This window comes from Scyliorhinus torazame, chromosome 15 (assembly GCF_047496885.1).
Source record: "Scyliorhinus torazame isolate Kashiwa2021f chromosome 15, sScyTor2.1, whole genome shotgun sequence".
Taxonomy (NCBI): domain Eukaryota; kingdom Metazoa; phylum Chordata; class Chondrichthyes; order Carcharhiniformes; family Scyliorhinidae; genus Scyliorhinus; species Scyliorhinus torazame.
The window spans coordinates 210,332,492-210,346,278 of record NC_092721.1 but is presented as its reverse complement, the minus strand read 5'-3'; the positions used below and the strand labels follow the sequence as shown (position 1 = coordinate 210,346,278).

The 13,787-nt window shown below is 53.8% G+C and overlaps 1 protein-coding gene across 1 annotated transcript in view; it reads left to right on the top strand.

The window, feature by feature from the left end:
- ankrd50l (ankyrin repeat domain 50-like) overlaps positions 1 to 13,787 on the top strand; it is a 213,948-nt gene that overhangs the window by 183,209 nt on the left and 16,952 nt on the right. Inside the window, exon 3 of the mRNA XM_072477553.1 lies at positions 12,885 to 13,114. Coding sequence (XP_072333654.1) covers positions 12,885 to 13,114 — 230 coding nt within the window. The remainder of the gene's footprint in view (positions 1 to 12,884; positions 13,115 to 13,787) is intronic.

The window sequence follows — 13,787 nt, the reverse complement described above, 5'->3', positions numbered from 1 at the left end:
CAACACAGTGAACTTCCAGATAACACATTGGCTGGAATGTACCCACATTTGGTCAGAGTGTCAGGGCTCTGAGTGAAGCCCGGCTCTCCAGCCGCCCCGTTTATACCGCCACTGTGGTGGGGGTGGTTGGGGGTTTGTGGGGGGGTGTGGGGGGGGGGGGGGGGGGGGGGGGGTTGGGGGGGGGGTGATGATAGAGCCGGCAAGGCTGACTCCACAGAGATCGTGCAGCCCTTGAAAAAATGGCGGCCTGATCAGCACAGAAAATAGTCCCACCCCCCTCCACAGCAGCCCCCGCTCATACCAGCATCATCGGCATTGGGGGCTACTCTCCCCCCCCCCCCCCCCCCACCAGCATCATCGGCATTGGGGGCTACTCCCCCCCCACCCCCCACCCCCCACCAGCATCATCGGCATTGGGGGCTACTCCCCCCCCCCCCCCCCCCCCACCAGCATCATCGGCATTGGGGGCTACTCCCCCCCCCCCCACCAGCATCATTGGCATTGGGGGGCTACTCCCCCCCCCACCAGCATCATTGGCATTGGGGGCTACTCCCCCCCCACCCCCCCACCAGCATCATTGGCATTGGGGGCTACTCCCCCCCCCCCCCCCCCCACCAGCATCATTGGCATTGGGGGCTACTCCCCCCCCCACCAGCATCATTGGCATTGGGGGCTCCTCCCCCCCCCCCCACCAGCATCATTGGCATTGGGGGCTACTCTCCCCCCCCACCAGCATCATTGGCATTGGGGATAACTCCCCCCCCCCCCACCAGCATCATTGGCATTGGGGGCTACTCCCCCCCCCCCCCACCAGCATCATCGGCAATTGGGGATAACTCCCCCCCCCCCCACCAGCATCATCGGCATTGGGGGCTACTCCTCCCCCCCCCCCCCCCCCACCAGCATCATCGGCATTGGGGGCTACTCCCCCCCCCCCACCAGCATCATCGGCATTGGGGGCTACTCCCCCCCCCCCCCCCCCCACCAGCATCATTGGCATTGGGGGCTACTCTCCCCCCCACCAGCATCATTGGCATTGGGGGCTACTCCCCCCCCCCCCCCCACCAGCATCATCGGCATTGGGGATAACTCCCCCCCCCCCCACCAGCATCATCGGCATTGGGGGCTACTCCTCCCCCCCCCCCCCCCCCACCAGCATCATCGGCATTGGGGGCTACTCCCCCCCCCCACCAGCATCATCGGCATTGGGGGCTACTCCCCCCCCCCCCCCACCAGCATCATTGGCATTGGGGGCTCCTCCCCCCCCACCAGCATCATTGGCATTGGGGGCTCCCCCCCCCCACCAGCATCATTGGCATTGGGGGCTACTCCCCCCCCACCCCCCACCAGCATCATCGGCATTGGGGGCTACTCCCCCCCACCAGCATCATTGGCATTGGGGGCGACTCCCCCCCCACCAGCATCATTGGCATTGGGGGGCTCCTCCCCCCCCCCCCCCACCAGCATCATTGGCATTGGGGGCTACTCCCCCCCCCCACCCCCCACCCCCCACCAGCATCATTGGCATTGGGGGCTACTCCCCCCCCCCACCAGCATCATCGGCATTGGGGGCTACTCCCCCCCCCAACCCCCCACCCCCCACCAGCATCATTGGCATTGGGGGCTACTCCCCCCCCCCACCAGCATCATCGGCATTGGGGGCTACTCCCCCCCCCCCCCCCCCCCCACCACCAGCATCATTGGCATTGGGGGCTACTCCCCCCCCCACCAGCATCATCGGCATCGGGAGCTCCTCCCTCCCAACAAACATACCAGAAACTCCACCGCTAGTGGGGCTCCCCAGAGATTCCGCCCCGGGACCGCCACCCAATGCAAGTTGGCACTGACAGGTTGGCAATGCCAACCAGGCTCGTCTCTGCCCCCAGGGGTTTTACTGAACATGTAATCCAAGGAATCCGCTCAACTGAAACCCGTTTTTCCAAACCTGTGGTTTTCAGTGAGTGGAGATCATGTGAAGGGGCTCAGCAACGGAATTAAGATGTAATGCTTTCAAAATGAGGTTCTTGCTCTTTGTGGATGTGAACCTTGTTCCGTCAGTGTCGAGAGGAGCAGAAAATCAGGAAATAAGATCTCGCCGGCAAGGTTGTTATTTCCTGATTCTCGCAAGATTTTGCGCCGTGTCGCTGTTCTCCCAGATGGTGGATGAAAAAACATGGCCCAAGTTGGGGACAGTGTAGAGGGAGCTTTACTCTGTATCTAACCCCGTGCTGTACCTGTCCTGGGAGTGTTTGATGGGGACAGTGTTGAGGAAGCTTTACTGTATCTTACCCCGTTCTGTACCTGTCCTAGGAGTGTTGATGGGGACAGTGTAGAGGGAGCTTTACCATGTATCTAACCCCGTGCTGTACCTGTCCTGGGGAGTGTTTGATGGGGACAGTGTAGAGGGAGCTTTACCATGTATCTAACCCCGTGCTGTACCTGTCCTGGGAGTGTTTGATGGGGACAGTGTAGAGGGAGCTTTACTCTGTATCTAACCCCGTGCTGTACCTGTCCTGGGAGTGTTTGATGGGGACAGTGTAGAGGGAGCTTTACTCTGTATCTAACTCCGTGCTGGACCTGTCCTGGGAGTGTTTGATGGGGACAGTGTAGAGGGAGCTTTACTCTGTATCTAACCCCGTGCTGTACCTGTCCTGGGAGTGTTTGATGGGGACAGTGTAGAGGGAGCTTTACTCTGTATCTAACCCCGTGCTGTACCTGTCCTGGGAGTGTTTGATGGGGACAGAGTAGAGGGAGATTTACTCTGTATCTAACCCCGTGCTGTACCTGTCCTGGGAGTGTTTGATGGGGACAGTGTAGAGGGAGCTTTACTCTGTATCTAACCCCGTGCTGTACCTGTCCTGGGAGTGTTTGATGGGGACAGTGTAGAGGGAGCTTTACCATGTATCTAACCCCGTGCTGTACCTGTCCTGGGAGTGTTTGATGGGGACAGTGTAGAGGAAGCTTTACTCTGTATCTAACCCCGTGCTGTACCTGTCCTGGGAGTGTTTGATGGGGGACAGTGTAGAGGGAGCTTTACTCTGTATCTAACCCCGTGCTGTACCTGTCCTGGGAGTGTTTGGTGGGGACAGTGTAGAGGGAGCTTTACTCTGTATCTAACTCCGTGCTGTACCTGTCCTGGGAGTGTTTGATGGGGACAGTGTAGAGGGAGCTTTACTCTGTATCTAACCCCGTGCTGTACCTGTCCTGGGAGTGTTTGATGGGGACAGTGTAGAGGGAGATTTACTCTGTATCTAACCCCGTGCTGTACCTGTCCTGGGAGTGTTTGATGGGGACAGTGTAGAGGGAGCTTTACTCTGTATCTAACCCCGTGCTGGACCTGTCCTGGGAGTGTTTGATGGGGACAGTGTAGCGGGAGCTTTACTCTGTATCTAACCCCGTGCTGGACCTGTCCTGGGAGTGTTTGATGGGGACAGTGTAGAGGGAACTTTACTCTGTATCTAACCCCGTGCTGTACCTGTCCTGGGAGTGTTTGATGGGGACAGTGTAGAGGGAGCTTTACTCTGTATCTAACTCCGTGCTGTACCTGTCCTGGGAGTGTTTGATGGGGACACTGTAGAGGGAGCTTTACTCGGTATCTAACTCCGTGCTGTACCTGTCCTGGGAGTGTTTGATGCGGACAGTGTAGAGGGAGCTTTACTCTGTGTCTAACCCCGTGCTGTACCTGTCCTGGGAGTGTTTGATGGGGACAGTGTCGAGGGAGCTTTACTCTGTATCTAACCCCGTGCTGTACCTGTCCTGGGAGTGTTTGATGGGAACAGTGTCGAGGGAGCTTTACTCTGTATCTCACTCTGTGCTGTACCTATCCTGGGAGTATTTGATGGGGACAGTGTAGACGGAGCTTTACTCTGTATCTAACCCCGTGCTGTACCTGGCCTGCGAGTGTTTGATGGGGACAGTGTCGAGGGAGCTTTACTCTGTATCTCACCCTGTGCTGTACCTGTCCTGGGAGTGTTTGATGGGGACAGTGTCGAGGGAGCTTTACTCTGTATCTCACCCTGTGCTGTAACTGTCCTGGGAGTGTTTGATGGGGACAGTGCAGAGGGAGCTTTACTCTGTATCTGACCCCGTGCTGTACCTGTCCTGGGAGTGTTTGATGCGGACAGTGCAGAGGGATCTTTACTCTGTATCTAACCCCGTGCTGTACCTGTCCTGGGAGTGTTTGATGGGGACAGTGTAGATGGAGCTTTACTCTGTATCTAACCCCGTGCTGTACCTGTCCTGGGAGTGTTTGATGGGGACAGTGTAGAGGGAGCTTTACTCGGTAACTAACCCCGTGCTGTACCTGTCCTGGGAGTGTTTGATGGGGACAGAGTAGAGGGAGCTTTTCTCTGTATCTAACCCCGTGCTGTACCTGTCCTGGGAGTGTTTGATGGGGACAGTGTAGAGGGAGCTTTACTCTGTGTCTAACCCCGTGCTGTACCTGTCCTGGGAGTGTTTGATGGGGACAGTGTCGAGGGAGCTTTACTCTGTATCTCACCCTGTGCTGTACCTGTCCTGGGAGTGTTTGATGGGGACAGTGTCGAGGGAGCTTTACTCTGTATCTCACCCTGTGCTGTACCTATCCTGGGAGTGTTTGATGGGGACAGTGTAGAGGGAGCTTTACTCTGTATCTAACCCCGTGCTGTACCTGGCCTGGGAGTGTTTGATGGGGACCATGTATAGGGAGCTTTACTCTGTATCTAACCTCGCGCTGTACCTGGCCTGGGAGTGTTTGATGGGGACAGTGTGTAGGGAGCTTTACTCTGTGTCTAACCCCGTGCTGTACCTGTCCTGGGAGTGTTTGATGGGGACAGTGTAGAGGGAGCTTCACTCTGTATCTAACCCCGTGCTCTACCTGTCCTGGGGGTGTTTGATGGGGACAGTGTAGAGGGAACTTTACTCTGTATCTAACCCCGTGCTGTACCTGTCCTGGGAGTGTTTGATGGGGACAGGGAAGAGGGAGCTTTACTCTGTATCTAACCCCGTGCTGTACCTGTTCTGGGAGTGTTTGATGGGGACAGTGTAGAGGGAGCTTTACTCTGTATCTAACCCCGTGCTGTACCTGTCCTGGGAGTGTTTGATGGGGACAGTGTAGAGGGAGATTTACTCTGTATCTAACCCCGTGCTGTACCTGTCCTGGGAGTGTTTGATGGGGACAGTGTAGAGGGAGCTTTACTCTGTATCTAACCCCGTGCTGGACCTGTCCTGGGAGTGTTTGATGGGGACAGTGTAGCGGGAGCTTTACTCTGTATCTAACCCCGTGCTGGACCTGTCCTGGGAGTGTTTGATGGGGACAGTGTAGAGGGAGCTTTACTCTGTATCTAACCCCGTGCTGTACCTGTCCTGGGAGTGTTTGATGGGGACAGAGTAGAGGGAGATTTACTCTGTATCTAACCCCGTGCTGTACCTGTCCTGGGAGTGTTTGATGGGGACAGTGTCGAGGGAGCTTTACTCTGTATCTAACTCCGTGCTGTACCTGTCCTGAGAGTGTGTGATGGGGACAGTGTAGAGGGAGCTTTACTCTGTATCTAACCCCGTGCTGTACCTGTCCTGGGAGTGTTTGATGGGGACAGTGTAGAGGGAGCTTTACTCTGTATCTAACCCCGTACTGGGCCTGTCCTGGGAGTGTTTGATGGGGACAGTGTAGCGGGAGCTTTACTCTGTATCTAACCCCGTGCTGGACCTGTCCTGGGAGTGTTTGATGGGGACAGTGTAGAGGGAGCTTTACCATGTATCTAACCCCGTGCTGTACCTGTCCTGGGAGTGTTTGATGGGGACAGTGTAGAGGGAGCTTTACTCGGTATCTAACCCCGTGCTGTACCTGTCCTGGGAGTGTTTGATGGGGACACTGTAGAGGGAGCTTTACTCGGTATCTAACCCCGTGCTGTACCTGTCCTGGGAGTGTTTGATGCGGACAGTGTAGAGGGAGCTTTACTCTGTGTCTAACCCCGTGCTGTACCTGTCCTGGGAGTGTTTGATGGGAACTGTGTCGAGGGAGCTTTACTCTGTATCTCACTCTGTGCTGTATCTATCCTGGGAGTGTTTGATGGGGACAGTGTAGACGGAGCTTTACTCTGTATCTAACCCCGTGCTGTACCTGGCCTGCGAGTGTTTGATGGGGACAGTGTCGAGGGAGCTTTACTCTGTATCTCACCCTGTGCTGTACCTGTCCTGGGAGTGTTTGATGGGGACAGTGTCGAGGGAGCTTTACTCTGTATCTCACCCTGTGCTGTAACTGTCCTGGGAGTGTTTGATGGGGACAGTGCAGAGGGAGCTTTACTCTGTATCTGACCCCGTGCTGTACCTGTCCTGGGAGTGTTTGATGCGGACAGTGCAGAGGGATCTTTACTCTGTATCTAACCCCGTGCTGTACCTGTCCTGGGAGTGTTTGATGGGGACAGTGTAGATGGAGCTTTACTCTGTATCTAACCCCGTGCTGTACCTGTCCTGGGAGTGTTTGATGGGGACAGTGTAGAGGGAGCTTTACTCGGTAACTAACCCCGTGCTGTACCTGTCCTGGGAGTGTTTGATGGGGACAGAGTAGAGGGAGCTTTTCTCTGTATCTCACCCCGTGCTGTACCTGTCCTGGGAGTGTTTGATGGGGACAGTGTAGAGGGAGCTTTACTCTGTGTCTAACCCCGTGCTGTACCTGTCCTGGGAGTGTTTGATGGGGACAGTGTCGAGGGAGCTTTACTCTGTATCTCACCCTGTGCTGTACCTGTCCTGGGAGTGTTTGATGGGGACAGTGTCGAGGGAGCTTTACTCTGTATCTCACCCTGTGCTGTACCTATCCTGGGAGTGTTTGATGGGGACAGTGTAGAGGGAGCTTTACTCTGTATCTAACCCCGTGCTGTACCTGGCCTGGGAGTGTTTGATGGGGACCATGTATCGGGAGCTTTACTCTGTATCTAACCTCGCGCTGTACCTGGCCTGGGAGTGTTTGATGGGGACAGTGTGTAGGGAGCTTTACTCTGTGTCTAACCCCGTGCTGTACCTGTCCTGGGAGTGTTTGATGGGGACAGTGTAGAGGGAGCTTCACTCTGTATCTAACCCCGTGCTCTACCTGTCCTGGGGGTGTTTGATGGGGACAGTGTAGAGGGAACTTTACTCTGTATCTAACCCCGTGCTGTACCTGTCCTGGGAGTGTTTGATGGGGACAGGGAAGAGGGAGCTTTACTCTGTATTTAACCTGTGCTGTAACTGTCCTGGGAGTGTTTGATGCGGACAGTGCAGAGGGAGCTTTACTCTATATCTAACCCCGTGCTGTACCTGTTCTGGGAGTGTTTGATGGGGACAGTGTAGAGGGAGCTTTACTCTGTATCTAACCCCGTGCTGTACCTGTCCTGGGAGTGTTTGATGCGGACAGTGTAGAGGGAGCTTTACTCTGTATCTAACCCCGTGCTGTACCTGTCCGAGGAGTGTTTGATGCGGACAGTGCAGAGGGAGCTTTACTCTGTATCTAACCCCGTGCTGTACCTGTTCTGGGAGTGTTTGATGGGGACAGTGCAGAGGTAGCTTTACTCTGTATCTAACCCCGTGCTGTACCTGTCCTGGGAGTGTTTGATGCGGACAGTGTAGAGGGAGCTTTACTCTGTATCTAACCCCGTGCTGTACCTGTTCTGGGAGTGTTTGATGGGGACAGTGTATAGGGAGCTTTACTCTGTGTCTTACCCCGTGCTGTACCTGTCCTGGGAGTGTTTGATGGGGACAGTGTAGAGGGAGCTTCACTCTATATCTAACCCCGTGCTCTACCTGTCCTGGGGGTGTTTGATGGGGACAGTGTAGAGGGAACTTTACTCTGTATCTAACCCCGTGCTGTACCTGTCCTGGGAGTGTTTGATGGGGACAGGGAAGAGGGAGCTTTACTCTGTATCTAACCCCGTGCTGGACCTGTCCTGGGAGTGTTTGATGGGGACAGTGTAGAGGGAGCTTTACTCGGTATCTAACCCCGTGCTGTACCTGTCCTGGGAGTGTTTGATGGGGACAGAGTAGAGGGAGCTTTTCTCTGTATCTAACCCCGTGCTGTACCTGTCCTGGGAGTGTTTGATGGGGACAGTGTAGAGGGAGCTTTACTCTGTATCTAACCCCGTGCTGTACCTGTCCTGGGAGTGTTTGATGGGGACAGTGTCGAGGGAGCTTTACTCTGTATCTCACCCTGTGCTGTACCTGTCCTGGGAGTGTTTGATGGGGACAGTGTCGAGGGAGCTTTACTCTGTATCTCACCCTGTGCTGTACCTATCCTGTGAGTGTTTGATGGGGACAGTGTAGAGGGAGCTTTACTCTGTATCTAACCCCGTGCTGTACCTGGCCTGGGAGTGTTTGATGGGGACAGTGTATAGGGAGCTTTACTCTGTATCTAACCTCGCGCTGTACCTGGCCTGGGAGTGTTTGATGGGGACAGTGTATAGGGAGCTTTACTCTCTGTCTAACCCCGTGCTGTACCTGTCCTGGAAGTGTTTGATGGGGACAGTGTAGAGGGAGCTTCACTCTGTATCTAACCCCGTGCTCTACCTGTCCTCGGGGTGTTTGATGGGGACAGTGTAGAGGGAACTTTACTCTGTATCTAACCCCGTGCTGTACCTGTCCTGGGAGTGTTTGATGGGGACAGGGAGGAGGGAGCTTTACTCTGTATCTAACCTGTGCTGTAACTGTCCTGGGAGTGTTTGATGGGGACAGTGTAGAGGGAGCTTTACTCTGTATCTGACACCGTGCTGTACCTGTCCTGGGAGTGTTTGATGCGGACAGTGCAGAGGGAGCTTTACTCTGTATCTAACCCCGTGCTGTACCTGTTCTGGGAGTGTTTGATGGGGACAGTGCAGAGGGAGCTTTACTCTGTATCTAACCCCGTGCTGTACCTGTCCTGGGAGTGTTTGATGGGGACAGGGAAGAGGGAGCTTTACTCTGTATCTAACCTGTGCTGTAACTGTCCTGGGAGTGTTTGAAGGGGACAGTGTAGAGGGAGCTTTACTCTGTATCTGACACCGTGCTGTACCTGTCCTGGGAGTGTTTGATGCGGACAGTGCAGAGGGAGCTTTACTCTGTATCTAACCCCGTGCTGTACCTGTTCTGGGAGTGTTTGATGGGGACAGTGCAGAGGGAGCTTTACTCTGTATCTAACCCCGTGCTGTACCTGTCCTGGGAGTGTTTGATGCGGACAGTGTAGAGGGAGCTTTACTCTGTATCTAACCCCGTGCTGTACCTGTTCTGGGAGTGTTTGACGGGGACAGTGTAGAGGGAGCGTTACTCTGTATCTAACTCCGTGCTGTACCTGTCCTGGGAGTGTTTGATGGGGACAGTGTAGAGGGAGCTTTACTCTGCATCTAACCCTGTGCTGTACCTGTCCTGGGAGCGTTTGAAGGGGACAGTGTAGAGGGAGCTTTACTCTGTATCTAACCCCGTGCTGTACCTGTCCTGGGAGTGTTTGATGGGGACAGTGTCGAGGGAGCTTTACTCTGTATCTAACTCCGTGCTGTACCTGTCCTGGGAGTGTTTGATGGGGACAGTGTAGAGGGAGCTTCACTCTGTATCTAACCCCGTGCTGTACCTGTCCTGGGAGTGTTTGATGGGGACAGTGTAGAGGGAGCTTTACTCTGTATCTAACCCCGTGCTGTACCTGTCCTGGGAGTGTTTGATGGGGACAGTGTAGAGGGAGCTTTACTCTGTATCTAACCCCGTGCTGTACCTGGCCTGGGAGTGTTTGATGGGGACAGTGTAGAGGGAGCTTTACTCTGTATCTAACCCCGAACTGTACCTTCCTGGGAGTGTTTGATGGGGACAGTGTAGAGGGACCTTTACTCTGTATCTAACCCCGTGCTGTACCTGTCCTGGGAGTGTTTGATGGGGACAGTGAGAGGGAGCTTTACTCTGTATCTAACCCCGTGCTGTACCTGTCCTGGGAGTGTTTGATGGGGACAGTGTAGAGGGAGCTTTACTCTGTATCTAACCCCGAGCTGTACCTGTCCTGGGAGTGTTTGATGGGGACAGTGTAGAGGGAGCTTTACTCTGTATCTAACCCCGTGCTGTACCTGTCCTGGGAGTGTTTGATGCGGACAGTGTAGAGGGAGCTTTACTCTGTATCTAACCCCGTGCTGTAGCTGTCCTGGGAGTGTTTGATGCGGACAGTGTAGAGGGAGCTTTACTCTGTATCTAACCCCGTGCTGTAGCTGTCCTGGGAGTGTTTGATGGGACAGTGTAGAGGGAGCTTCACTCTGTATCTAACCCCGTGCTGTACCTGTCCTGGGAAAGTTTGATGGGGACAGTGTAGACGGAGCTTTACTCTGTATCTAACCCCGTGCTGTAACTGTCCTGGGAGTGTTTGATGGGACAGTGTAGAGGGAGCTTCACTCTGTATCTAACCCCGTGCTGTACCTGTCCTGGGAAAGTTTGATGGGGACAGTGTAGAGGGAGCTTTACTCTGTATCTAACCCCGTGCTGTACCTGTCCTGGGAGTGTTTGATGGGGACAGTGTAGAGGGAGCTTTACTCTGTATCTAACCCCGTGCTGTACCTGTCCCGGGAGTGTTTGATGGGACAGTGTAGAGGGAGCTTCACTCTGTATCTAACCCCGTGCTGTACCTGTCCTGGGAGTGTTTGATGGGGACAGTGTAGAGGGAGCTTTACTCTGTATCTAACCCCGTGCTGTACCTGTCCTGGGAGTGTTTGAATGGACAGTGTCGAGGGAGCTTTACTCTGTATCTATCCCCGTGCTGGACTTGTCCTGGAAGAGATGGAATGGTGTTTGCAGAGGTTGCTGCTGTATAAACTGAATACAGGGGTAGGAATGTGAGGAATTTGAACTCTGTCTGTTGGGGAAATTCCAGTGTTGGGTATTTCTGATTCTCCATGTGAGCTCGAGATGTTTACTTGGTGCTTAGAGTCAAAGAGTTGTCCAGCACAGAAAGAGTCTCTTCGGCCCACTGTATCTGTATCAACCATCAAACACTGATCTACTCTAATCCCATTTTCCAGTACGTGGCCCGTAGCCTAAGGTGCTATGGTGTTTCTCGTGCTCATCTAAATACTGTTTCAATGTTCTGAGGCTCTCTGCCTCCACCCCCCTTTCAGGCAGCGAGTTCCAGACTCCCACCACCCTCTGGGGAAAAGGTTTTTCCTCACACCCCCTCGAAACCTCCTGCCCCTCACCTTAAATCTCTGCCCCCTGGTCATTGACCTCTCCACCAAGGGGAAAAGTTCCCTCCCTTCCACCCTGTCCATGTCCCTCATAATCTTGTACACCTCCATTAGCTCCCCCTCAGCCTTCCCTGCTCCAGGGGAAACAATCCCAGCCTAACCAGTCTCCCTTCACAGCTGAAACGCTGCAGCCCAGGCAGCATCCTGGTGAATCTCCTCCGCACCCTCTCCACTGCAATCACATCCTTCCTATATCCTTCCTTGCTTTGTGCGTGGGGTATTTACCTTGGGGGTTTCTAGCTGTTCAAGGAAGGCTTGTCAGTCCCTTGTTCCTTTCCTAAGCACCTGTCCACCATGCATTGGCCAGATACCCTGGTATTGGAGTGTGAATTGGAAGGAAAGGTGATTTTTGATCACGTTGTGTAGCTGCTGCCCTCGTGTTCGAACTACTTTCATGGCTTCCCTCCTTCACTAAAACTAGCTGTAATTTCCTCTGGAACATCACCAACTCTGTCCTCAGCTCCTCCACTGAAACTCTTACTCATACATTTGTTACCTCCAGACTCCTGTATTCTACTCATCTCCAAGCTCGCCTCCCACATTCTACCCTCCATAAACCCATCCAGAACACTGCATCCATAAGTAGCAAGTAATAGACCGAGCGAAGCGATTCCACAATGAACGCATCAGATCTAAGCTCTGCAGTCTTGCCACATCCAGTTGTGAATGGTGGTGGACAATTAAACAACTCACTGGAGGAGGAGGCTCCACAAATATCCCCATCCTCAATGATGGAGGAGCCCAGGACATCTGTGCAAAAGACAACAATCTTCAGGCAGAAGTGTCCAAACTCGCAAGAGTCCCTTTCACTCATCAACCTCTGTGCTCACTGACCTACACTGACTACCAGCAACACTCTGATTGCAAAGGTCTCATCCTAATTTTTAATCTCTCGAGGGTCCCGCCCCACCCTCTCTCTGTAACCCCGCCAACCCCTATTCCCCTCCTCCTTGCTGTCCCACCATGCTTTTCATTTCCCTCAGTCTGTTGTCTCATGTGTCTCCAGCCTTCGGCCCACACGCTAGGGATCGCTGCCTAAAACCCATTTGTTTAGTCAAGTCTTCAGTCACCCTCCTGTTTTCTGTTTACACATAAAGTAAATTCGCAAGTTCCAGATAACCTTAGGCTGCTTTACCGTTCCACCTGGTGGTGATTTGAAAAAATGAAATGAAATGAAAATCGCTTATTGTCACAAGTTGGCTTCAAATGAAGTTACTGTGAAAAGCTCCTAGTCGCCACATTCCGGCGCCTGTTCGGGGAGGCTGGTACGGGAATTGAACCGTGCTGCTGGCCTGCCTTGGTCTGCTTTCAAAGCCAGCTCTTTAGCCCTGTGCTAAACCAGCCCCTGGTTTAACCTGAGGGCCACCACTCCTCAGGCGAGGGGCAAGGTTGAGAAGACGGGGCCTTCGTGAATAACCTCAGCCGGTGCGGGGCGTGGTCCCGCGCTGTTAGCCTCGCTCTGCAACACGAACCAGCTGTCCAGCCAACTCCGCTAAATTGGCCCCAATGTCGTCATGCACAGTTTCCTTGCCGGTGTGTCCAGCTGTCTGTGAGGTGATTGTAAATTGTGGGCTGCAGTACAAATGAGGGAGGAAATATTCTGGGCTTGTCAATATGAAGTCCATTCCTGACTGGCTGATATAAAAAGAGAAATTATTGAGTTAGAGTGACCTCTGTTTCCTTTGCTTAATGTAGGGCTGTGCTCCTGCCCCTACTGGACATCCAGCCACCGTCACAAAATCTTCTGTTGCTTGTGGACTCCATCGATGAAGGCGAAATCTTTAAAGATGCGGACTGGAAACCTTCTGCCAAGAGTGCGACTATTGCAGAACTTCTGTCCAATCACCAAGAGCTCTTCCCATCCTGGTTACTCCTGGTGTGTTCAGCTCGGAAACAAAACAAAATGGTCAGCAGAATGTTTACAGGTAAAAATAGTTAATAATAATAATCTTTATTAGTGCCACAAGCAGGCTTACATTGACACTGCAATGAAGTTACAGTGAAAATCCCCTAGTCGCCACACTCCGGCGCCTGTTCGGGGACACTGAGGGAGAATTCAGAATGTCCAATTCACCTAACCTGCACGTCTTTGGACTGTGGGAGGAAACCGGAGCACCCGGAGGAAACCCACGCATACACGGGGAGAACGTGCAGACTCTGCACAGACAGTGACCTGGGGCTGGCATCGAATGCTGGATCCATGTCACCCTGCGGCTGCAGTGCTACGGTCTACTAATCTAACTATTCCCCAATCCCTGTCCCACCCTCCACCCAGGCACACATGAGACAGACACATGGTGGAGGGTGGGACGGTTAAAAAATAAAAGGGCCGAGATGAATCTTTGCTGCTGAGGTGTTAGTCTTAGTAGTCGGCTATCTTCAAACCATCGGTTGGTTTGGATCGTCTAATGTTTGTCTCCAATGAGAACTCTCAGGCTGGGCAGCACAGTAGCATAGTTGCTAGCACAGTTGTTTCACAGCTCCAGGGTCCCAGGTTCGATTCCGGGCTTGGGTCACTGTCTGTGCGGAGTCTGCACGTTCTCCCCGTGTCTGCGTGGGTTTCCTCCGGGTGCTCCGGTTTCCTCCCACAGTCCAAAG